The 25,849-nt window shown below is 45.6% G+C and overlaps 1 protein-coding gene across 1 annotated transcript in view; it reads right to left on the bottom strand.

Moving 5' to 3' along the window:
* The window catches only part of nfasca (neurofascin homolog (chicken) a), a 140,405-nt gene that overhangs the window by 23,522 nt on the left and 91,034 nt on the right, over positions 1–25,849 (bottom strand). Inside the window, exons 22-25 of the mRNA XM_078546405.1 lie at positions 24,622–24,826; positions 20,272–20,394; positions 18,617–18,793; positions 4,762–4,902 (exon numbers count right to left, since the gene is read on the bottom strand). Of these exons, the coding sequence (XP_078402531.1) occupies positions 4,762–4,902; positions 18,617–18,793; positions 20,272–20,394; positions 24,622–24,826 (646 nt within the window). The remainder of the gene's footprint in view (positions 1–4,761; positions 4,903–18,616; positions 18,794–20,271; positions 20,395–24,621; positions 24,827–25,849) is intronic.

Raw genomic sequence — 25,849 nt, 5'->3', positions numbered from 1 at the left:
ATCACCCCATCATGCCTATATCTTTGGCCAAGTACTTTCAGTATTCAGCTCTGAAGAAGAGTCATACAGACTTGAAACGTTAAATCGGTTTCTCTCTCCACAGACGCTGTCAGGCCTGCTGAGTTTTCCCAGCATTTTCTGTTTTTATTCCAGATTCCCAGCATCCGCAGTATTTTGTTTTTATTTTACTTTAAGTATACAACCATATCCGATGCTAAAAGGGCTGTGCGGTGATGGTGCGATAAAGTTCATTCAGGGAGTCCAAGTTGCTGTGGCAACACACACTTTCACATGCATGTTGTAGTCTGGAGCTATGGATAGTGATGGTAGAGGCTCCAATGCTCTTTCTGTCACATGACTGACCACCCTGCAGAGAGATCCCGTTCTTACCACCTGCCGTTGGCATGTGTTGGAAGGATTTGCAGGTTGATACTCTACCTGAGCTTATGGCTCAGAGGCAGGGATGCTACCCACTGTGCCACAAGACTTCCATGCCCACATCTCTGAAAGAGCTATTCAATTAGTCCTGCCATTTTGCTCCTTTTTCGTAATTGTTTTATTTTTCAGGCATTTACCCAATTCTCCAATAGCGAATCTGCTTCCACCACCACTTCCAACAGGTAGTTCATTCCCGATCACAACAACTCACTGTGTGGAAAAAAAAAATCTCCCTTCTCCCCTTCTGGTTTTTTGCCAATTGTTTTAAATCTGTGTTTTACCCTCCTACCAATGGAAACTGTTTCTGCTTAACTACCCTCCCAAAATCCTTCATAATTTTGAACACTTCCATTAAATCTCACACTCTAACCTTCACTGCTCCAAGGAGAACAATCCCAGCATCACCACTCTTTCCACATAACTGGTATCACTCTGGTAAATCTTCCCTGCACCCCCCTCCAAGGCTTTGACATCCTTCTTAGAGTGTGGTTCCCACAATTGCCAACAAAGTTGAAGGTTGGAAGAAGTACACACAAAAATGTTAGCAAGACATGGACTGTTTCGGGGGGGAACGGTGGCATAGTGGTAACGTTACTGGACTAGTAATCCAAAAGCCTGGGCTAATGCTCTGGAGACACCAGTTCAAATCCCAACACGGCAGCTGGGGGAATTTAAAATCAACTAATTAATACATCTGGAATCATGAGCAGAATCTTGTGCTTGTGGCAAGTTTGGGAGCTGGGGGGGGGGGAAGGGTGTTTAATTGAGTGGGGGCCCTGCCACTTACCCACCTCCAGCCCCATGCCCTTGCTGCCTTCCCCCTTTCCCATAACCACTCCTCAGTCTGAGGCCTCAGGTGGGTGTTGTACCAGCAGCAGCCACTGCCTCCCCAGTGGTGCTGCTGAGTACAGGAAAGCTCCTGACCTCTGATTGGCTGACAACCCTCCACACGTGTGACTTCCGCCCAGGGGGGTCCTTGATCCTGTGGAAGGCCTGCCACTGGCTTGTTAGGTGCCCGATTCGCACGAGGTGTGACGGGTCTTCCCGAAGACAGACAACGCGGGGGCCTCGCTGGCTCCAGCTGGCGGCTGAGACCCTCGTTGCCTCCACAGTATTCTGCCCCCTGAATCGACCATATTCTCACAAAAACCCACTTGGTTCACTAATGTCCTTCCGGGTAAGAAATCCATCACGTTTATACTGGTCTGGCCTACGTGTGACTCTTAATTACCCTTTGAAATGGTCGCGCAATCTGTTCAGTTGTCGTTGGCTCACCAGCACCTGCTTAAGGACAATGAGGGATGGGCAATAAATGCTGGCCTTGCCAGCAACACTCACATCCCAAGAGCAAATTAAAAAAAACAAGTGGCTTTTGAGACAGAGAGCATAACATTGGTTCATAATCTCTGGAACAGTCCAGCTTTCCTCACATAAAGTAAGGAGGGCATGAAAGGAAGCTTAATTCAGCCGGAGTGAGAGACAACAACTGATCTTTTGATGAGGTAGTAAGAAATCTTCCTGCGATTTTAATCGTTCATTCCTTTTCTCTGTCTCATGGTTCTTTAAAAAATATTAGTCGAGGACACAATATACCAAGGATATTAAATTTAAGATTGTGTCCTTCCATAAAGAAGTGAGCTATTGCTTCTAACAGATGGAACCCACGGTAATCTAGCTTGAAGAAGAGTCATACGGACTCGAAATGTTAAGTCCATTTCTCTCTTCACAGATGCTGCCAGACCTGCTGAGTTTTTGCAGCATTTCCTGTTTTTATTCCAGATTTCCAGCGTCCGCAGTATTTTGTTTTTTTACCACGCTGGGGTTCAATGTCTTTCAGGATTGAAATCACAATACAGTCTCCCTTCTTAATGTTGGTTGACTCTTAAATCACCTCTGAAGTGGCTGGTGAGCCAGTACCACCTCCCCATCGGTAACTAGGGAGGGACAATAAACGTCACCCTTGCCAGCGACACCCACATCCCAAGAATTACGTTTTTAAGAATTGTTTTAGTGTTTTTTTTAAATTACAGGCACCCCCCTCTGTCTCTGCTCTCAATTCTACACCACGCACACATTGAGTGAGGAGGAGTGCGGTGGGGTTCAATAGGCAGAGTTTTTAGCCAGGGGCTGAGAGAGGAAGTTGCACTAGCACTGGGAATGTTTCAATGGGCCGAATGGACTCCTTTGGGGTCTTGCAATTTTTATGATTCTACAACTAAACTCAATTTGTCCAATTAAGACACATTAACTTGGCTGAAAAGACAAAATAAGTGATGGTCCCAGTTAGTGTGGTACAGATCGTTGCATCCCCTAGACATTGGAGTTAAGATCAAAGGTAAATAACATATCTGAATGCACAAGGAGAACAGTGAAGAAACAACTCGGAGTAACATTAAGTGGAAGAAGCCACGATCTGAATTAGTTGTTAGAGGGGAGGAGAAAACACCGGACTCAGTCACATTACTCCATGTCCCCCCTCATTCCGTGACCCACCACCCCAACCAGGTAGACCTCTGTACTTTCAATGCTTGGAAAACGCTGGGCATTGCCAGTTGGGAAGCCTAGGCTGCAGTCTGCCACATTTCCAATAGCACACAGTGTGGCAGTGATGGGCGCAAGAGAGTCTTCCCATCTCAACTCCTCTCTTTAACCAGCGCAGATACTTGGACAGAGACAGATACAGAAAAACTGCCGAATCTTCCCTCACAGACCATAAAGGCTTCGATTTCCGAGGCCCCAAAAATAAAACCTTACATTTTGCAGGTTCGAAATTGCTCTGGGGTCAACCGTATTTTGGGGTCTTGTTTAAAAGGAGTATTCCATCCAAATCACAACATAAATGCTGCAGACTATGGGAAATCGCTGTCAATGTTAAGGTGCAGAACACCCCCCTTGCCTGCCCCTTGTGTGAGCAACATTGGCCTTCACCAATGACTCGGCCCCATTCCTATAACCCACAACAGGCTGTTGGGTTGTCAGATGGCCTTCATCCACTCCGTGACAATGGAAACCCTGCTGAGTGATTCCGTTAATTCGGGTTAGATCGTTTTGCATGATTGTGGCCTTCCTACGCTGCCTGCACTGTGAGAGGATTGGCGAGGTTTGGGGGGGGGGAGCGCGGGTTCAATTTGCCTGCTGCCAAGCTCCTCTTATTTCCTTAAAGCTGCAGCGTCTGCTGTCAGGGTCAAGCGCAGACTGAATATGCGCAGTAAGTCGTAGAAAGGCATCGTTAAAATACATTTCATGGTCCCAGAGACCAAACCTGCCCCTTTTGGGTAAGTTGGCATGGGCATCTGTTGGGACGGCTATGGTGGAGTGAAATTCGGTGATTTAACTTTACCCGGCGTATTGCACCCACACCAGGGAGGAAATGGAATCTGGCGGCTTAACTCCGGCAAAAGCAAACACACAGAAATACATTTCCCTCGAAGATGAAGGAGGCAAGAGGACAACCAAGAATTAAAAGACCATTGAAATGGTTCAGAGGCTGAAACATCCCTTCTATCTCTTTGGCCAATCTGCCCAAAGGTTCATTCCAGTCGCCCGAGTTGTGATCAGGGTCACCCGTTCTTGCAGTTAATTTAATAATTCACAAGCCAGAAAATCACAGTCAGTCACGAAGAAAGAGATTTCAGATCAGAGAAGTTCAGGCGTCTATTTACCTCACCTTTTCCTTGCTGTGCAATGTTGTCACGAGGATTAGGCTCAAGCAGAATGATTGACACAAGTTTTTACCCGCACACTGGAAATCCCTGTGTGTAAACCATTTTGGGGGCAACACCAGTGTAGGGATTGAAGCTGTTCAAGGAGGAGACCCACCACCACCACCACCTTTTCAGGGCAACTAGGGATGGGCAATGAGTTCCAATTCCCAACGATGCCTACAGTCCAAGAATGAATTTAAAAAATACCACCCTGAACTGTACAAATGTAGATTTCCAAACGTGGGCTGTACTAGAGAGGGAATTTTGAGATTTACAATATTCATGTGACTGCTGGTTGGTAAAGCTGGTTACCGCTAGGGTAATAATGGCACTAAATTGGTGATGACACATAAAGGGAATGCTCCAGAAGTGTGCTGATGCAACATGAAAACTTTTTGAAACACAGCATCTTGTAGAGAATTGGTTCCAATATACAACACCCTGTCAGATGTTGCTCCATTTCTCTACAACATTTTTTAATCAGCTGTGGATACTCATTTAAGGAAGAGAGTTAGCATTTGAAGGAACAACCAGCTTGTTTGCTCTGTGCCTCTAACTCAGTGACACTTTACGCTCATCACAGTTAAAAGTCTTAAAAGAACCAGGAAAGATTTGATACCATAAACATGGGTGCCTGTGACAGCCGGCTGGGCGGACTCAGTGATGGTGATAGTTGGGGGAGTGGCGCTGGTCGTTGTTGTGGTGTTGGTGGTGGTGGTAGCGGCAGGAATGGTTGGCACGGGCACAAATCTTGACACGACTAAGAGGAGGTAAAAAAAGAAAGACAACAGAAATGAACCACCCTAGCCTGGGTGGACGCAGAAAGACATTGAATCCTCGCAATATTCTATCCCCTGTCCCTAGGATGCATTGATGGTCCTTAACAATCTTTTAAAAAATCAGGTGGAGGGTTTAACGGTGTTGCTCGGAGGCTGTCCAGTTCAGCGCTGTAATGTATTAGAGTGCTACTGAAAGGTGAGGTGGCAATGGGGAAGGAAAGTAAAGGATGGAAAGAAGGAAAGGAGCGAAGGGAAAATGAAAGGACCAAAGTTAACTTGCATTTAAAAAGCATTCTTTCACAATGTCTCAAAGTGCTTTACAGCCAATTAAGTACTATTTATGAAATATAACCACTGGTGTAATATAGGAAATGCAGCAGCCAATTTGTGCACAGCAAGCTCCCACAAACAGCAGTGTGAAAATGATCAATCACCTACATTGGTGCTTTTGGCCGAGGGTTAAGTATCAGCCAGGACACCAGAGAGAAGTCGCTTGCACTTATTCAAAATAGTGACATGAAATCTTTTATCGTCCACCCAAAGGAGCACACGTTTTAATTCCCAAATCCAAAAGACAGCCCCTCTGACTGTGTGGCACTCCCTTAGTACTGCACTGAAATATCAGCCTAGACTTTGCACTCGAGTCTCTGGAGTGGGGCTTGAACCCACAAACCTTCTGACTCAAGATGAAGAATGACTGACACCAAGACAGGTTTGGAGAGAGAACAAAATCACTCTCAGGAAGCGGGAAGAGGTGCAAATATTAATATTAAGCAAGGTTAGTGTAGGAGAGACATTGACGGAAATGGAAGCAGGGGCTGAAACACCGTCAACTCAGGATTGCCACTCAGATGACCAGGGATACAGGTCTCCCCCTGTTGTAAGTGATGAAAAGGGGGTGGGGAGGGGGTAATGGTATTAATTGGAGACCATAGCTCTGAGTTTACCCCAGGGTTCTACCAGACTCCCACTCTATGATCTTGTTAGGTTGAATTTGAAACACTGGCCCCTCCACTTTGATGAGACATGTGCCGCAATCAGATTGAAACCTTGTCTGCACCGGTTTTGGTGAGATCTGCTGTGTTAAAAGCTCCTTTGTTGGACGGGGGTGAGGGGGTGCGGGGGGGGGGGGTTGGGGGGGGGGGGTGCGGGGTTGGGGGTGGTGGGGGGGTGGGGGGTGGTGGTGATTTTCTTCTCTTTCTAAACAAAATGTGAAATACTCACAGAAGATGGAGATGGGACATGTGTGGCCAAAATCTGAGAATCATTCACCCAGGAATGGCACCTGGAAGTTAGGAGTTGCCAACTCTGATTGGATGTATCCCCAGAGGTTTTATCATATGACTTCCCACCTTGAACCGCCCCCTGTGCTATTAGTACATGCTCCAGGTACGCTGCCTTTCTCCGGCCAATTAGAAAGGGGAACAGCTTCTCTGTTGTGTGATTGGATTAATCTTGACTTCCAGCTTCTCTCCCCCATCTCCAATGCTTCTTTATCTGATAAACAAAAGTAAAAGGAAATGCATGTTTTTTTTAATGTTCCTTTACAATTTTCTCCTTGGGGTTTCCTCGCGGCAGTGTCCTAGAAATTATAATACTCAGTTCCTGGAGACTCCAGGACAATCCTGGAGGGTTGGCAACTTTAGTTGGATGTTCTTGTGCGGAGATTCTGAGGTGGACAGAGCGAGGGAACTAAGTTAAACTGGCAAAATGAACTGTGGGCCATGCGGTAAGGTTGAATAAGGGGGAGACCTGGATAGCAAATGATGGAGCTGGATCACAGGGCGGGACCTCAATGAGTGTGTGAGCCACTCGAACAATGTGTCCACTGGTCTTAACATCGTGTTAGTGGCTCCGTTTGAACAATATGCCATCCGATCTGATTACCGACTGTTCAGAACCATCACTGCATCAACAAACTGCTCATAAGAGGGAGATCTGTAACCGCAGATTGTAAAATCTTTTTAAAGGGACAGCATCCTTTCTAAGATTCCACGCAGACTAAATTGCCTGCACGTGTTTGAGTAACATCAACCTTAATACAAAAATCGCTTTGTTCGGTGATAGGACAGTGGAGGAACAACAACACTCACAAAGCAATGGTCAAGATTTCATAACCTCCTTTCTCTTTTTCGGGAAAAAAATGGCAAAATAACCGACTCCACAACTTTTATAATTTCTTATCAACGTCTGCCTTTCAGAAGCTTTTACAAAGGATGTACTGTCCCTTTAACTGTCAATATTTATTTAAAGCCGCCGCTATGATCGTGGTTCACACCTTGCAAACAGGAGTCTTTCAGGCATCGGTAATGTCGTGACTGAACTTACAGGTTCTAACATGCATATGGAAGCCAAACATGAATGAGGGTAGATGTGGGGTGGGAAGGAGCAGTGAGCGTACCAGTTGAAAACCTGCAAAGTTTTTAATGAAACACCAGGCGCCAGGTCATTCCTCAGCCCAGTTCTGCCATGCTGCAGCTCTAAGCCAGTCTTTCCCTTGTATTTCACCAAGTTAGCCTTTTAAAACTGGACACAGTGCAACCAGCTCCTGCATTATTGCCAGGAGCCAGTGTGTACGTATGCATGCATGCTCACTCATTCACATACACACACACACACACACACACTCACACATGGAATAAGGTAGCCAAGCCTTTCACAAGCCAGAACAAAAAGCAGCTTCTGGTTTCTCAGACACAGGGAAAGTAAATCTATCCAGTTTTTGTTGTGGTCCCCCACATCCTGTGTCCCTCTCCGTCTGGACTATTTTGTCAGGGTGGCTGTGACACTTTTTGCAACAGAAATAAATTATTAGCAGATTGCAATGATCCGCTAGTTAGATATCCAGGCCAACTCATCTCACAGATTGACAAGTCTCTGAACAAAGAGCTTTTGCTGATTTTACTGAAACACAGTTTCATTGCAATTTGTCAGTACTTTTCCAGAAAAGCTGTTTTGGTATAAGTACAATTGCAGCTTGTTACAACAGAACAACGTCAGTGTGACTGGACAGTTAGTGCTGGGACACTCAGTCCTGTTACACAACAATGGGCTGGATTATACACTGAGGACAGGCTCCATACACCCCCAGCGTAAATGTCAGTGACAAGCTCGCCTCCACTTGGCCTAGGGTGATGGCCCAAAAATTAGTACGAGGCAGGACTTCACTCCACCTCCAGTAGGAAGCCCCACCTCAGAGCTGCCAGCCAATTGGAGGCCAGCAGCTCTGGGCTCCCAGCAGTGCCAACAGAACTGGTGACCTCTACTGGTATTGGGAGTGGCCCACGAAATTCATGCCACACAGTCAGTGCTGGGACACTCAGTCCTGTTAGACACATGCCAGAATTTTCCAGCGGGTCCCCCCCACAACAACGAGGCCGGCGAGCCATTGAAATCACCATTCACATCAGCGGGACAGGAAGATCCTGCCGGGACAAGGGTAGGAAAATTCCGGCCACTCAGTCAGTGCCGGGACACTCAGTCCTGTGAGACGGTCACTCAGTCAGTGCCGGGACACTCAGTCCTGTTAGACGGCCACTCAGTCAGTGCTGGGACACTCAGTCCTGTTAGACAGACACTCAGTCAGTGCTGGGACACTCAATCCTGTTAGACGGCCACTCAGTCAGTGCTGGGACACTCAGTCCTGTGAGACGGTCACTCAGTCAGTGCTGGGACACTCAATCCTGTTAGACAGACAGGCTTGAATTCTCCAGCGGGTTCCCTATTGGCCAAGCCGGCAAACCATTGAAATCTCCATTCACATCGGCCGGACTGGAAGATCAACGGGCTTAGACAAATTCATCATGGATTTATGAAAGGGAAATCATGTTTGACAAACCTACTGGAGTGTTTTGAGTAGAATAGATAAGGGAGAACCAGTGGATGTGGTGTATTTGGATTTTCAGAAGAAAATAAGAGGTTTGTGTGTAAAATTAAAGTACATGGGATTGGGGGTAATATATTGACACGGATTGAGAATTGGTTAGCAGACAGGAAACAGAGAGTAGGAATAAATGGGTCTTTTTTGCAGTGGCAGGTGGTGACTATTGGGATACAGCAGGGATCAGTGCTTGGGCCCCAACTATTCACAATATATATCAATGATTTGGACGAAGGAACCAAATGTAATATTTCCAAGTTTGCTAATGACATGAAACTTGGTGGGACTGTGAAATATGAGGAGGGTGTTAAGAGGCTACAAGGCAATTTAGACAGGTTGAGTGAGTGGGCAAATACATGGCAGATGCAGTATAATGTGGGTAAGTGTGAAGTTATCCACTTCGGTAGGAAAAACAGAATGGCAGAGTATTATTTAAATGGTGATAGATTGGGAAATGTTGATGTACAAAGGGACCTGGGTGTCCTTGCACACCAATCACTGAAAGCAAACATATAGGTGCAGCAAGCAGTTAAAAAGGCAAATGGTGTGTTGGCCTTCATTGCGAGAGGACTTGAGTACAGGAGCAAGGATGTCTTACTGCAGCTGTACAGGGCCCTGGTGAGACCACATCTAGAGTATTGTGTGCAGTTTTGGTCTCCTTACCTAAGAAATGATATTACTGCCATAGAGGGAGTGCAGTGAAGGTTCACCAGACTGATTCCTGGGATGGCAGGGTTATCGTATGAGGAGAGATTGGGCCGACTGGGCCTGTATTCACTGGAGTTTAGAAGAATGAGAGGAGGTCTCATTGAAACATATAAAATTCTGACAGGGCTGGACAGACTGGATGCAAGGATGATGTTTCCTCTGGCTGGGGGGGCAGGGTCTAGAACAAGGGGCCTCAGGACACAGGGTAGACCATTTAGAGCTGAGATGAAGAGAAACTTCTTCACTCAGAGGGTGGTGAACCTGTGGGATTCTCTACCACAGAGGCTGTGGAGGCCAAGTCACTGAATATATTTAAGAAGGAAATAGATAGATGTCTGGACTCTAAAGGTGTCAATGGGTATGGGGAGAGAGCGGGAGTACAGCGTTGAGATAGAGGATCAACCATGATCATATTGAATGGCGGAGCAGGCTCGAAGGGCCAAATGGCCTGTTCCTGCTCCTATTTCTATGTTTCTATCACACCAGCATGAGGGGCTAGAAAATTCCAGCCACAGAGTCAGTGCTGGGACACTCAGTCCTGGTACACACACACAGTACCAGCACAGAGAGGAGTCAATGCTATGGAAGTTGAGGAATGTGGTGTTACTGTTGGATGTGTTCATGTGGCTTGGAAATTTCAGGATAGCTCTGTGATATCGAGCCTACGTTTGGGAGTCTGAAACGTCTTGCACAATTCCTGGTGTTCCCAAGGGTTTCTGAGATGTTTAACCCACTCCTGATGTGTTTACGAAGGCTCTTAGAGATCTAGCCCACTCTGGATGTCTACACTGTCCAGCTTGAACTTGGTTTGCCCAAGTGGGTGCTACATATTCTAGCCTACTATTGGTTATTCCCGGGGTTCTCAGTTACCTAGTCCATTCTTGATTTGCCCCTAGGGTTCTAGATTGTCCATCGTGCTCCCAGTTTCTTTGTGGGCTCTACACTGTTGAGCTTGCTCTTGGTGTGCCTATGGGACTCTAAGGTTCCCAGGTTGCTCTTGATGTGCCTGTAGGGTTTACAGTTGCCTCAGTCTTGATGCTCCTGTGGAATTGCGAGTTCTATATCACAGTCCTCAGGAGAATGACGGATGTGTCCGTCAGTTGTGAGTTAATTCCAAGGATATATTTTGTGAGCTATTTTCCAGCCTAATCCTGTCCTCTCCCCCTGAGTTGGTTAGCTGATAATGTGTGGCCCTCTGTGTGGCAATAACAGGTCTATGATCTTCACAAGTCCGCATCCATTCACCTGATTCCTGCCCTTGTGCAATGCCTAGCTGCCACACATCTCTACTACCACAATGCCAAATAGTCATTACAAGTTGTAGCTAGAATTTCCTGTCTTTCTCCATAATTATTGGCCTGTTAATGAAATCCCAGGAACACAAGTTCACCTGAAAGTTTCCAATGTTATACTTTTATTAACAGGCCATTAAGTATGGTGTTCTTCCATTTTTCAATACAAGGAGGTGGGCCCTCTTATTATCAACGCGCCCTCCTCCAATTCTTGTTAATGAGGATGGTTTGATGGTGGAGCAGAGAGCGTGTAATGCCTTTAACTTCGGAACCAGTAAGCTACAGGCTCTTTAGTTGTGATAACCACCTTAGAAATGTGTTTTTTTTTATTTAAAAAAAAAAGTATATTTTCCACAATTCATTGCCACAGAGTAAGGTAATAGTGTGGGCCAGGGGTTATGAGGTGGCATTCTCCTGTAGGGGAGATGATGGCATATTGGTAATGTCACTGGACTAGTAATGCAGAGGCCCAGGCTAACACTCTGGGACATGGGTTCAAATCCCACCAAGGCAGTTGGTGGAATTCAAATTATATTAATAATAACGCACATAATCGGTATTATATAATATAAAGCTAGTCTCAGGAGTGATAACCATGGGCAATTATCATCAATTGCCCGTCTGGTTCATTAATGCCCTTTAGGGAAGGAAATCTGCTATCTTTACTTGGTCTGGCTTACATGTGATTCCAGGCCCACAGCAATCTGGTTGACTCTTACCTGCCTTCTGAAATGACCTAGCAAGCCACTCAAGCTCGAGGGCAGTTAGGGATGGGCAACAAGCGCTGGCCTCGCCAGTGATGCCCACGTCCCATGAAAGAATAAAGAAAAAAAATAGCTGTCCTGGAACCAGTCATGTTGTCCTCTTGCCAACAATTACACCTGGGTCGTGTTTTCCTATTTCATTTAATGAGGGTCTAAGAAACCAGATCAGTTTGAGACCAGTTCTGCTTTTCATGACCAGTGCTGCATGTAGGTTCTGATGGAGATGTGGCCTTGTAGAGGCACTGGACCACATAACTGTGCTCTACACAAGGTTCAAATGCCCAGCTTGAGGGATGAGTGTGTTGGTACAAGCAAACAGGAAAAGGCAGCCCAGGGGTCCGGAGTATTTAACGGGAACTTGATCAGGCAAGATCCCAATTCAGAGGCTTGATTTGAAGCTAGCACATTTTGGAAAAATCAAGAATCTTGTTTGCTAACAGCTCAGCTTCAACACTGACCCTGCAAAAACTAAAGAAAGGGAAAAAACACTGAAAACTCCTGGTCAGGCTGGAAGAAGCCCCTTTCCTCCATTTTATTTTCTCCCCAATTCATTAAATCTCTGTGGCTGTTTGGAGGCCTTCTCCCTCATTGGGAATAGAGTAATTTAACCTGCACCGTGTACTGAAGAGCTATTCTAAGATGTCTCACCATGTAACTTTGAGCATTGCCAACTCTTCAAACGGGAGGGAATTAGGGAAACAATTAAAACATGTTTTATAAAAAGACTGAACTAGCGGGGACCACCTTTGGTGCTTGCGTTCAAATGCAATCCAGACTAGCCATGTAAAAGTCTCCTTTGTCCACTGGCTGGAAGGCTCCTACATGAAAGGGGCTTTGGGAAATGCCAATCAACTCCAAATGGGCAAGGACCCAACAGTGCTGTAATTTCGCACTCATTTGGTGATGTCACTCAGAGAGACCATAAGATGGCTGGTGCAGGAAATGTTACAGAAGTACAGACTTAATGGGCTGAATGGCCTCCTTCTGTGCTGTTTTGTTCTGTGATTATAGGTGCTCTTAAGGGCGCCCTTCTGAGGTAGGACCTTAGGAAGATTGTGGAGGCAGAGTAGAGAATTACCCTTGGATATGCTGTATTCGCTGGGGTTTAGAAGAATGAGAGGAGATCTCATTAAAACGTATAAAATTCTGACAGGGATGTATAGACTGGATGCAGGGATGCTCTGGCTGGGGGGGGGGCCTAGAACAAGGGGTCACAGTCTCAGGTTACAGGGTAGGCCATTTAGGACTGAGATGAGAGAAACTTCTTCACTCAGAGGGTGGTGAACCTATGGAATACTCTACCACAGAATGCTGTAGAGGCCACATCACTGAATATATTTAAGAAGGAAATAGATAGATTTGTAGACTCTAAAGGTGTCAAGGGGTATGGGGAGAGCGCGGGAGTATGGCGTTGAGATAGAGGATCAGCCATGATCATACTGAATGGCGGAGCAGGCTCGAAGGGCCGAATGACCTATGTTTCTATGTTTAAATGTAAAATCCCTCTTTTAACCTCTCTAACATTCCTCACCTTGATCTATACAAACACACACACGCCCACAAATATAAAGCGAAAATCACCCACATTTGATCATTCTGCCATTGCTGCAGACCCTTCTCCCCAGGGAATTTTGCAACCAGTGAAATTGTGAGACAATGGCGTCCCAAAATACTCCAGGTCCCTGTGCTGCCAAGAAAGCTATCCAAAGAAGTGATGTCATTGGGAAGTCGATGACCCAACGTTACTATATACCCATTCCTCACAGAAGTGCATCAAAGCTGTGCCACCTGAAATCCACATGGAAACACCCACAGGGCACTTGGCATTTTGCTGTTGTTTTTTTTGATGGTTTTGTCAAAAAGACAGGGTAAATAGTAAAGCTAGGGCAGGTCGTGGGGATGTACATACAGAGCTTGTGCACACACAGCCAGTGTAGTCCAGTTATAATATATACTGTGCAGGCAGTTCGCTGGAATTTACTGTATGCTGTTGCTCAGTAATGCTGCTGTGTAAAGGATCTCAAATCCTCTCTCACAAACGTGCTACAGCTGAGCTGCTGAGAAATCGCTGACAAGGTTCAGAAAGACATACACTTACCAACAGAAAGAAAACAGCAAACAGTATATATTATAGAAAAAAAATAGCAGATACTTGTGAGTTTAAGGCTCTAATCTAACCCCAGGGCTCGGACAACATTTACAAATTGAGCTTTTCTTGCCCTAACCCCTGAATCCCACGCCCTCAGATTAGAGCCTTTGACTCTCTAGATGTTCTCCAGTATCTGTTTTTCTAGTAATGAACACAGTGCCATTTTGACATTTAGGCAGTTCCCCCTTTCCTCCCACCCCACTCTCCCGTTACCTCCTTCTGTTTTTGCAATCTCAGAAGTAGGGGTGGCTTCAGATAGAGAGGCAAAGAGGAAGAAAAGGGAGGAAAACAAACAAGACTAAATATTAAAAAGACAACAGGTACATGGTCATAGATACAAAAGATGAAGATTGAATTGCCATCTTGTTAATAGTCCAATATTCATTAACTTTGTTGTAATAGACCCTGTGATGTGGTGCATACTCACTGTCTTATATAACATACACACTGACTGCTATTTTCCATAATCAATTGTAAGTACATTTTCAGTGTTTGTTTCAGAGTGTTTAGTCCTTCGCTGTATATTTCACCACTGATTGTCAGCAGCAATACAAACAACATACCCTAACTTGGTACAAGTATCTCAAACTTCACAGCATGTATGATAAAAAATAACCTGTGTAAGTTATAATCTAATCGTGTTGGACAGAGGTTTTATCACAACTAAGTTTTGCTTTTATACTTTGCTTACCCAAAGAGCCTTGATTAGATTGAAGCCAATACCTCATTCCCAGGTATCCTTTATTCTACTTATGAATGATCTGAATCTCTTGATTAGATTCCAGCAGGTACCTTCCATTCTATATATAAATCATCTGAACTCCTTGATTCACTCCCAGTCTTCAAGTTATTCCCAGATATTGATTATATTCTCCATATGATGGTTGGCATTAAAAACACAAGGTCCAAACATTACTAATGCCTCCACCAGCTCTGAGGAAGCTAAAAGATATTTCTGATTTCCACAATCCAAGATTGGCATTTCCTGATTTCTTTTCAGTCCAGAGTGGTGTGGAAGTAACTCCGGGCAGTAAGGATCGAATGTCCTCGCCTGTCTTGCTGCATTCCAGCAACTACTCGGAGAACGGCAACAACCTGACATACTGAACTCTCTGAATGGACTCGGAAAGGGGTGAAGCCTCCCCAAGCCTCACATCGTCAGGCATGTCAGATGCGTTGGGGGGTGGGGGGAGGGGGTACTCTCTACTCTTCCCCAGCCAAGACTTGGAGGCCAATACAAGTGGCATACTGGCTCCCATAAGGTCATAAATGGCCCCACTTGGGAGAGGACAAGACCAGGAAAATGGGTTAAATTGAGAATCAGGTCTCCAGAGGCCTCACTCCCTGGCCAGAAACTACGGGTCCCAGGATGAGTGCCTGCTGACCCCAAGCAGATGAAATGCCATCCCATTCACCCCCTCAAACTCCAATAAGGCCTGACCCTGGTCTAACCGCTTGGATTGGGAACCATCAATTTGCAGTCATTAAATTATTGCAATGAGCATCGTTGCAGTCACCTGCAATAGGTAAAGATGTATTGTTCCTGGGGTCAATTCTACTGAGTGAGGAGTGGGGCTCTACACCTACTGTGAATGAAGAGATAATCAAATTCAGTCCTGATCCTTTAGACTCTGCCAGAAAGTACCGAGGACATGACCGGCCATGGCCATGATGCCTCTAAGGGGCAAATAATCTGCCAACACTCACTCTCTTAGCTGCCAATTGAAGAAAGACCTCTTTTGGAGGGATGTGGCACCACCCAAACCCTACACAAACAACGGCCACTGTCTTTGGGAAAGGAGGGAATAAAACTAGGGAAAAAGTGTACATTAAAAGATTAGTGCTTTTGGCAAGAATTGACAAGAAAGGAATAAAAACAGCAAGTGCTGGAAATACTCATCAGGTCAGGCAGCATCTGCGGAGAGAGAAATAGGTCGATGACCCTTCATCAGAACACAACAGGTCACAAACGTTAACTCTTTCTCTCTCAACAAATGTCGAGAGACCCGAGTGTTTCCAGCATTTTCTGCTTTCAGTTCAGATTTCCAGCATCCGCAGTATTCCGCTTTTCACAAGAAAGAATTTGTGCATCAAAGGTTTCGACACAACAGTGAGACCCTGAAAACCCACTGAGTGACCAGGGTCAGGAGGTGGAGCCAAGTGAAATTGGTCTTTGGCACCTGTGCAGATGGATCAGGGATAGCCCCAGAGGAAGAAACCTGTGGTGGGTATTGGGTAGGGGTGGTGGGAAGGCTTTGGGACTTCCAGAAAGGAAATATATCGAGCCCCCCCCATGGTCTTTTCTGTAAAGGGCCTTCTTTTGAATAATTAAGAAAAATTCTGTCCAATTCCCAACCCAGGCTTGGTTCTGTTTCCAATCAGACCTCTGCACATCACCACCCCCACCCCCAAACCATCCGATTGAGCAGTACACCTGGTTTCTCCAGATACATCTACTCTCACTGTATGGTGTGGGTCAGCTGAGGGATGGAGCTTGGGAAATCCATCGCCCTAATGAATGGGCGGAGGTTCCTTTGGGAATTCCCTTGGAAAAACTGCGAACCAACCTATCTAGCAGGAGTTTAGAACGGCAGCACAATCAGTCCTCGGTCTTTTACCACTGGTCAGGTGCAAGGACAACCATCAACATGGTGAACAGCACCGATGAGGCCATGGCTACTCTGGTGCCGGTGAGAGTTCTCACCACAGGTTACACGTGTGATGATCAAAATGCACTGGCCCATCCAGCACCCCAGCCTGTAGGTGGGTAGATGTTGGAAGAGGCACACTTTAGGTCAAGACCCAAACATGCCCAGGGCTCAGCCTTGACCTGGATTTTGCCAATGGTCTTGCAAAGTGCCAAGCCACCACCTGTCCAAATAAGGTCATTGACACTGGAGGTCTCAGGCCATCAGCACCACCGGCGAATGTCGAAAGTACTGAATGCTGGGGTTCTCGGCGTGCCTTCCTCTCAGAGAGCTGGTGGATCTTCGGAGGCTGGTGTGTCAGGAAGAAAGGAGCACACTAGCCGCTTCGGTGGTGGCTACAAGCACCTTGAGAACGTAGGGTGGGGTCAGAGCCAAGGCTCTGAAGGGTGAAACAGAGTTATTGGACATAACACTTCCCTTACACTTCAGCTCAAAGGGCGGTAGGAGCTGACTCGATAAATAATGTTAAAAGGAAGTTGAACAGATATTTGAGGATGAAGACCTCACAGGATTACAAACAAAAAATTGGGGTATCTGGGACCAAGCGTGTCTGCTCTTTAAAAGAGGCAGCACAGGCACGATGGGTCAAATGGCCTCCTTAAGTTTCTACTTCTATTCTGTTAAAGGGGCCAAGGGGACAAGTCAGACCTCTGCCCAGCGAGACTCTGCCAGATTTGGAGCCTTTGGCTGGATTTTCTGGCCCACTTGGACAGGAGGACGTCTGAAGTTCACCCCTAGTGGTGCTGGCATCAGCCACTGGGATACCAATGAAACAGCCTCCACCTGACCCTTTCTACCCTGGCAGGGTGAGCAGGGGAGGTCACACTCCTGAGGGAACTACAGCATTGCTGGCTGCTAATTTTTTTTTCCCAGACCCAGGTAATTGACGAAATGGATCTCAGAATCTTTGACTGGTGGAGCCCTAAAGATCTGGTTAAAGGTCAGGAGGTCAATGCCGTGAAGGATGGCGCCTGGGGTTTTGCAACACAATGGGGCCCCCGGCACCAAACTTCAATGGGTGTCAGCCAACCATTACCTCAGGCCATGATTTGCCCCAATCTCACTGGGCCCTGTTCACACAGTTCGCTTGACTTCACAGAAATCAAATGAAAAAAAAAATAAAAGGAACCAACTGGAATTCCAAACCTCGGCCCACATGCCTTGGCATCACCCTGTTTAACCTGGTTTAAACTGGCACAAAGTAATCGATTAACGAGCAGTTATTATTCATTACTATTATTTATTAATGTCGGTAGGGCTGGACCCTCAATAAAAGCAGGATAGACACCTTGACTGGGATAAAAGCAAGGGTTTAGGTACATCAGATTTTGGGATCACAAAGGCCCTCCTATAATTGCTTGAGAAATCATCACCTTCCCCATTACGCATACAGTAAAAGGCAACATAGACACTCTCGTCGTGCCCAGTCTACATCATCAGGGATGGAGTAACACACAGACTAAACAGGACTAACCCAGCGTGAATTCTCTAGCCCAACCGGTTGGACATGGTTACTCATTTTGGAGATTAGTCACTACGTCTATGCAGGTTGCGGTCAATCTGCTGAGTGGGACTGGGTGTGAGGCCAGGGAAGTTTGAAATGTCGTCTCCATCAAGTTTTAATTAATGTTGCCTTTTGACTTGGATTGCCATGCACAAGCCAATAGGGCTCAAACGTAAATGGGGAAGGCTATCCAATAGCTACAGGGTGTGATCCTAAAACCTGTTGTTTTTATTAGAAGGTGTCAAAGCAATAACTTAGTAACCACAGGTTAGGAGGTACCATGCACATGCACAGAGTATATAAGGATGAAGTGTGAAAGGCACTTTTAAAGTGTGTATAGGTTTTAGATGTGCGTGTACCTGTGGGTGAGTTGGAAGGTCATACATAACAGGACTAATGATGTGCAGTTATCCATCATTTGGGATATCTGGTAACTTTAGTTTCCTTTTATCAAATACCATATGCTTTTTTCACTTGCCTTTCGCCTGTCTACAAATTAGCTTTGGATTGGAGATTGCAGAATCCGTTTCACCCCTGGCACCTTGTTCTCTCCTGCTCCTCAAGCAGGACACAGACAATTCACACAAAGTCCACTTCATTTGTTAAAGAAGTGCATCAGTTAAGATTTCTCTTGCTAGTTTGGCCTGGGGCCCATTTAATCTGAAGGTTCTTCCCCCTCTGCTCTCTTACCTTCATTTTCAAAGTCAGGTGAGTCCAATACGATTGCTTCTCCAAGCCCTTGGCGGGTTTGAGCGAAGACGTAAAACCTGTACTTGGTGTTTGCGTCAACTCTCTCCAACTTGTACGTGGTCACCTCAGGCCCAAGTCTGGGAATCGTGGAATTGCGTCTTGACCGGGAGCCAGTCACTAAGGAAGTAAATGAAAGAAATAAGTTCATTTCAAAGTTGATGTTACAAAATCCGCCTCAAAACTAAAGCCCAAACTCATTCACACTGGTATTATTGTGATATTGTACATTGTCATCTCACTGCCGAGGACACTACCCCACCTTGCAACACCACCACCTGCAAGTTCTCCTCCAAGCCACACACCTTGGATCGATATGGAGCTATATTGCTGCTCCTTCATTGTCGCTGGGTCAGAACCCTGGAACTCCCTTCCTAGCAGCGCTGTGTGTGTACCTGCACCAGGCAGACTGCAGCGGTTCATGAAGGCAGCTCACCACCAGTTCTCAAAGGCAATTAAGGATGGGCAGCAATTCCAAGAAAGAATAAAGAAAACCTCATACTCATTTCACTACTCACTGATACCATTTCATTACTAAAGAAAGAACAAATCATTTCTATAATGCTTTCACAACCTCAAAATATCCAAAGTGCTTTCCAGCCAATTAAGGACTTTTGAAATGTAATCACTTCTGTAATGGAGGAAATGTTGCAGCCAATTTGTGCACAGTCAGCTCCCAAAGTCCTGTCACCAATGTTAAACGTGTGCCCACCTTCACATAAATATTTATTACCTGCTTGGCAATGTTTTTCACCTCTCTGCCCATTGCTGCCATTTCACTGCCAATTCCAACTCACTGGTCCCACAACCATCACAGAATTAACACTACTGAACTGTACCTCTCATCACCACTACCACCCTTGCTGATTGCCATTGTGACACTACAGCCTGTTTGATAGACCTGCTGGTCATGCATCCAGTGAAGAGGGACTGCAGGTAGTTACCCCAAACTAGTTTATTAACACTATGTACAATATATACAATGTGGGTTACTGAGTAGGAACACCTCTTCTCATTGCTGCCTGTCTGCTATACAGTCTCTAGCACAGGACAGCTGATGTCACAGATACATCACAGTCTACATCACTTGTTAGCATATACATTCTACTGACCCATTACATGACACTGCCCATCACCACTATAATGCTAGTTGTCTGCAATCTGAATCATAATGAGATCAAAGGCATCTTATCAAGGAAGAAACTGCAATGTTGATAAAATCACATGTGAACTCCATCCCTCTCACACTTACTTGCCCTTCTCTCCGAAAACCCCTGACCCACCCAATGGCCCGAAGTTAGACATCGATAGTGGAAACTGAGATTTAGGGATCACAGTAATGAAGATGAAAGGGATTCTATTTCAGGGGCAATAATTCTGCATTGTTTCCAAGCCAACAATCAGACCGCTTCAGTCTGCAAACATAACCAGGGCATCTCATGCTCAAGAGTGCACATCATTTGTAATGAAATTCTGTGTTAAAGCCCTGTCCATAATACAATGCCAACTTTATTTTTAACTTCACACTAATGTTCCAGGTCATTCATTCTGTTTTATATACACCGATTGTCGGACTGGACAGCCATCACGATACATACATGGGTGGTACATTATCACATAGCCGGTGATGATTCCATTTGGATCACGTGGATGAGTCCATTGCAACGTAATGCTTTCCAGGTCTGGTTGCCGGATCCTTAGGGAGCCTGGTCTCCCTGGCACTGAGAAAAAAATTGGACAGGAAGTCAGGAGGCAGCTGTGACAAACAGTAAAAAAAAACTTACAAAACTGCAAGGACCCGGCATTGTCAACAAAAATCAGTCAAATCTTTGTATTGTCATTACTAATGTTCCCAAGTCTTCTTGACTGGACAATTTAAATCGGTTGAAAAAAAAGAGAATGGAGACTACTCATAATAATTGCCTTTGGGTTCTACTTCTGGGACATTTCAGATAGGTGCTCTGTAAATTCATAGTCGATGAGAGATCCAAAAGTCCCTCCGGAGTTTTTGCAAAGATGCACTGGTTACGAGTTCACCTCCCAAGCTCCCAGGAGGCTCCAACTGACAGGCCAAAACATTGAAGTCTAAACAGCCAGAGGTGAAGTTTTGTATCCAAAGCTGGGATAATAATTGGCAGGAGTGAATCTCCTGCTGAAATCACAGAATGAAAATCAGCTGGGTTCTATTTCTCACTGGGTAAACTCAATGGCCCAGAATTTGCTGGGAAATCAATCGTGTGTTTCATGGTGCATGCCACTATTAGTGTGTAAATGACCCAGAAACTTGTGGCAAGGTAATGATGGTCCACAAGTTACAAACCACCACATGCCTCATGAAAATAGGAACTCAGCCTCAATCTCCCCATTAGCATTGTCGTGAGGTTTTGCCCCATTATTTTTGAGAATGTGATTTGTCAACTGACTGGAAACTTTAAAATTTGAGAGCAGACAGAAATAAACTACTTAAAAATGCAAGACTACCTTCCAAGGTGAAAGAGAAAAAGCAAGCAAGACACCCTCAGGGGAGTGTAAAAGAGAGAAACATTTCCGATAATTCAAATATTCCATCGAAACCTACTGTCTCGGGAAGGGACATTAAAATGCAAAGCGCTGGATATTGAAACAATGGATGCCACAGACAGACCCAACCAAAACCTCCTGGAAATATACAGTGGTGAAGTACACCAGGCCAGGCTGCAGACACGGCAGAGAGATATACAATAAAGACGTCAGCAGAAAAGGCAGGCTGAAAGCTCTGTCTCTCCCTCTCTCTCTCTTTTGGAACAAGTGTATTCTTTTGCACTGATGAGTCTGGGCTCCCCCAGCTTTGAGGATGGGATATTTGTGGAGCCTCCTCCTCAAACGAGTTGTTCAATTGTCCACCACCATTCATGGCTGGATGTGGCAGGACTGCAAATCTTAGATCTGATCTGTTGGTTGTGGGATTGCTTAGCTCAGTCTATCGCACGCTGCTTATGCTATTTGGCACGCAAGTAGTTGACACCTCATTTTTAGGTATGCCTGGTGCTGCTCCTGCACTTTTCATTGAACCAGGGTTGATCCCCTGGCTTGGTGGTAAAGGTAGACTGGAGGATATGCTGGGCCGAGGTTATAGATTATAGTTGAGTACAATTCTGCTGCTGCTGATGGCCCGCAGTGCCTCATTGATGCCCAGTCTCGATTTGTTCCATTTAGCACGGTGCCACAGAACACGATAGAGGGTATCCTCATCTTTGTCTCCACAAAGGACGTGCGGTGGTCACTTCTACCAATACTGTCATGGATAGTCATCTGCGGCAGGCAGGTTGGCGAGGATGAGGTCAAGTACGTTTTTCCCTCTTGTTGATTCCCTCACCCACCTTCTGCAGACCCAGTCTGGCAGCTATGTCCTTTAGGACTCGGCCAGCTCGGTCAGTAGTGTTGCTACCAAGCCACTCTTGGTGATGGGCATTGAAGTCCCCTACCCAGAGTACATTTTGCTCCCTTGCCACCCTCAGTGCTTCCTCCAAGTGGTGTTCAACATAGAGCAGCATTGATTGATCAGCTGAGTGGTGGGGCAGTACGTGGTTATCAGCAGGAGGTTACCTTGCCCATGTTTGACCTGACGCCGGGTGGTCTGTACAGTTCCACTCTTTATGGGCTTCGTAGTGGTCTGATGCAACTGAGTGGCTTGCTAGGCCAGTTCAGAGGGCAGTTAAGAGTCATTGCTGTGGGTCACATGTAGGCTAGGTAAGGACGGCATTAGTGAACCAGGTGGGTTTTTACAACAATTGACAATGGTATCATGGTCATCGTTAGATGAATAATTCCAGACTTTTTATTGAATTCAAATTCCACCATCTGCCATGGTGTGATTCAAACCCCTGGGCATTACCCTGGGTCTCTGGGTTACTAGTCCAGTGGCACACCACTGTGTGCCTACCCTCTACAATAATCGGTTCGGAAGTCAACTTTACTTGAAATCTACCAGCAAACCAAGGTCTCATAATAACTGCAACATCCTTTATATCTGACCGCATCCAAGACAACAGCTAATTTAAATCAGCCACAACATTTAACAATCTATGTCCAAAGGACAAGCAAAGGACACTTAACCGCATTTCTTTTAACTTTTTTTTATTGGACTCTAACTTTGTTTATTTCTGATACCTGTGTGTGTGTGACGTTGCATTTTTATTATTTTTTTTCCCTCGGGTTTAGTGGGTACTAAATTTGCTCTCGCTTTGACTCAAGAAAACCTTGTTTGATTGGCTCCTTATTGCTCACTGCTTAAATAGTTAAATACATTTTGATTTGGAAAAGGCTATCTCCTTGTGAAAAAGAAACTTAAACCTTTGTTGTATCTAACCGAGGGGGCCGAATAGAGGAGATCCAGTTCACTCCTTCTCACCTGGTCATAACAGCGTCAGGTAATCTTCAGCATTAAATTAAGCTCACTGCAGGATGTTAGGGCTGCTAGTTAACAGTGTAAGGAGCCTTTTAATGATGAAATCCAGGAACCTCGCCTGCCCAAAAAGCGAACAATCAAAATTGTGAAGTCTCCCTCCCTCAGGTAGTAAATAATTCCTGGAAGCTTCTCTCTCTCTCTCTCATCGTTTAATCTTTCTCTCTCTCTATTTCTCTTCCTACATCTAATGTGACTCTAGTTCACCCTGTTTCTTCTCCATCGTTCCTCTGTTTCTTTCTCTCGCTTTAAATCTTACGGGTTAAAGAGCTAGGCTGTTGGTCTTGTCATTCGCCAAGGTGCCAGATGCCGCGTTGCCCTCGCCATGCTGTTACCAAATTGCACATACAGTGACTTGTAGCACAAAATCCTTTTGCACTGAAGGGCTAGGAAAAAATATAACTAATCGAGCACACTGAGATACCCCACTCCGGCAAATTCTGACTCATTATTTTGTGATAACATTTGATCTTGCAATTCCCTACCTTTTGATCACAGTCTGTCTAGGGTTGGCAACTTTGGCTGGATGTATCCCTGGAGGTATCATCAGTTAACCTCCTGTCTCCAACCACCCCAGCCTTTTATATCGCCTCCAATATTTTTTAGAAATAATAAAAAAAAGTGTTTAAAGCAAATAAACAAAAAAAAAAAACCACACAACTTTCAGTTAATACCACTAGGGGTTTTGTTCTGGATTGCTCAAGACAGTGACCAGGAGGTGAATCTTTAATTCCTGGAGACTCCTGGCCAATCCTGGAGAGTTGGCAACCCTAGATCTGTCCTTCAGGTTATAGATCAGAGGACGGGGAGTGATGCCAATCATCACGAAGTCAACTATAGCACTAATTAAATATAATATAAAGCCCCCCCCCTGAACAAAAGGCCTCAGGCCCAACTGCAGAGAAGGACCTCCCAATGTCTCAGAATGCCATCTCCATTTCCTAGAATAACCATGTTTATGGCAAAATTATAAATACCTTCCGTGCTGTGTATGGAGGGTTACTGGCAGAGCAAGCGGGTTCTTATCTCATCAACCTGGGAGAACATTAAAAATAGGAGTAGGCCATTCAGCCCCTCGAGCCTGCTCCGCCATTAATAAGATCATGGCTGATCTGATTGTGGCCTTACCTTGCCTGCCCTCCTCACCCTCACCCCCACCATAACCTTTGACTCCCTTGCAGATCAGAAATCTGTCTAAGTTTACATATTCAATGACCCAGCCTCAGCTGCTCTCTGGAGTAGAGAATCCCAGAGGCTGACGACACTCAAAAGAAGAAATTCCTCCTCGACTCTGTCTTAAAACGCGCAACCCCTTATTTTGAAACTGCACCCGTTAGTTTTAGATTCCCCTACGAGGGAAAACATCCTCTCAGCATCTACCCTGTCGAGTCCCCTCAGGATCTTATTTGGCGTTCGGTTCAATGTCAGAGCGCAGAGGTGAAGAGACTGCGCGATTACTACAGCAGAGCGAGCATTGCTCGGGTCAGGCTGAGGGAAGGCTTACCTCCTTCGGTGGTGTTTATTGCAAACTCTTCACTCCAGGCACCGGGACCTCTGCCGTTGACTGCTGCCACCTGCAGCTTATAGGCATGGTATGGTTGCAGGCCCGATACAATGGCACGCGGACGTTGTCCGGGGGACTCCATCAACTTAACATGTGACCTGTACCGACTAGTCTTCAGCAGGCTTCCCTCATTCCAATGCCGAATCTGTGCAGAAGAAGGATCTCGATCAGTTCATATGCTCTTTCCATGATAGAACGGAGACCGACAAAGAGAAAGTTTACAGCATCCACACCGCTGTCCCTATGGGCCGTGGGCATTCCACTTATTCAAATATTGATCAGGCTTTCGAGGGCGCCACCATATTACGGAGCTCTCACACTCTCCTACCTGCCTCAGCAGCACCCTCCTCTCTTGGTGAGGCTGCCATCTCTCTACTGCCATAGGCCCTCCAATTTGGCCTCCCACCTCGGGAACCTGTCCACCATCCTCAACTGGACAGAGAACGCAGTGGCGTCCTGGTAATTGGCCACCTCCTGGAAGATTCCACCTTTGATCCGTTAGGGTCAGGACCCGGGAATGGTTCTAACGCATGAACTTTACAGTTTAAGGAAAGTTCTGCAATTGACTTTCTGTCTCATTTCTCAGAGGGCTCACAATTGGTGATGCTGCCCACATGCCTCCAGAAACTTGTGTACACTAACTGGTGCTCTCTGCTGCCCTATTGTTTTACAGTGCATCTCAATCCTTAAATCTTGCTCCTTGTGTTGGCTTCCTTTGGAGAACAGTTCTGGGGTTCAACTAAAGCCTCCATTCCCCCACATCAACCAGGTGACTATGGAGTTCTTTTGATGCTCTATTTGAGCTTATGATTTATAACCAAATGGTGATGTTGGCAGAAAAGTGTGATCAAGCTTCAATTCTTTGTTCTGGTAAATGAGGAAAAGCAGTGAGTTTAGAATTGAACCTCGAGGAACTGCCAATGGGAATAATTTAGTGGAGTTTGTTGCGTTCATTTTTGACTTGGTGCCCATCGAACTCACCATATTAATTTAGACAATAGAAGGGTGGGATTAGTCAAGGTACTTTGCCTCGACATTGTGCACACATGCACACACACAGGCGCACACGCACAAATATACTTGCAAACACACACACATGCGTGCACACACACACACAAATACGGTCACTCACACACACATACACAGACTTTGCAGCAAGGAATCTCCA

Source organism: Cetorhinus maximus, chromosome 8, assembly GCF_964194155.1.
Source record: "Cetorhinus maximus chromosome 8, sCetMax3.hap1.1, whole genome shotgun sequence".
NCBI classification, from domain to species: domain Eukaryota; kingdom Metazoa; phylum Chordata; class Chondrichthyes; order Lamniformes; family Cetorhinidae; genus Cetorhinus; species Cetorhinus maximus.
Note: the sequence above shows the minus strand (reverse complement) of the source record. Positions and strands in the feature narration are given on the sequence as shown.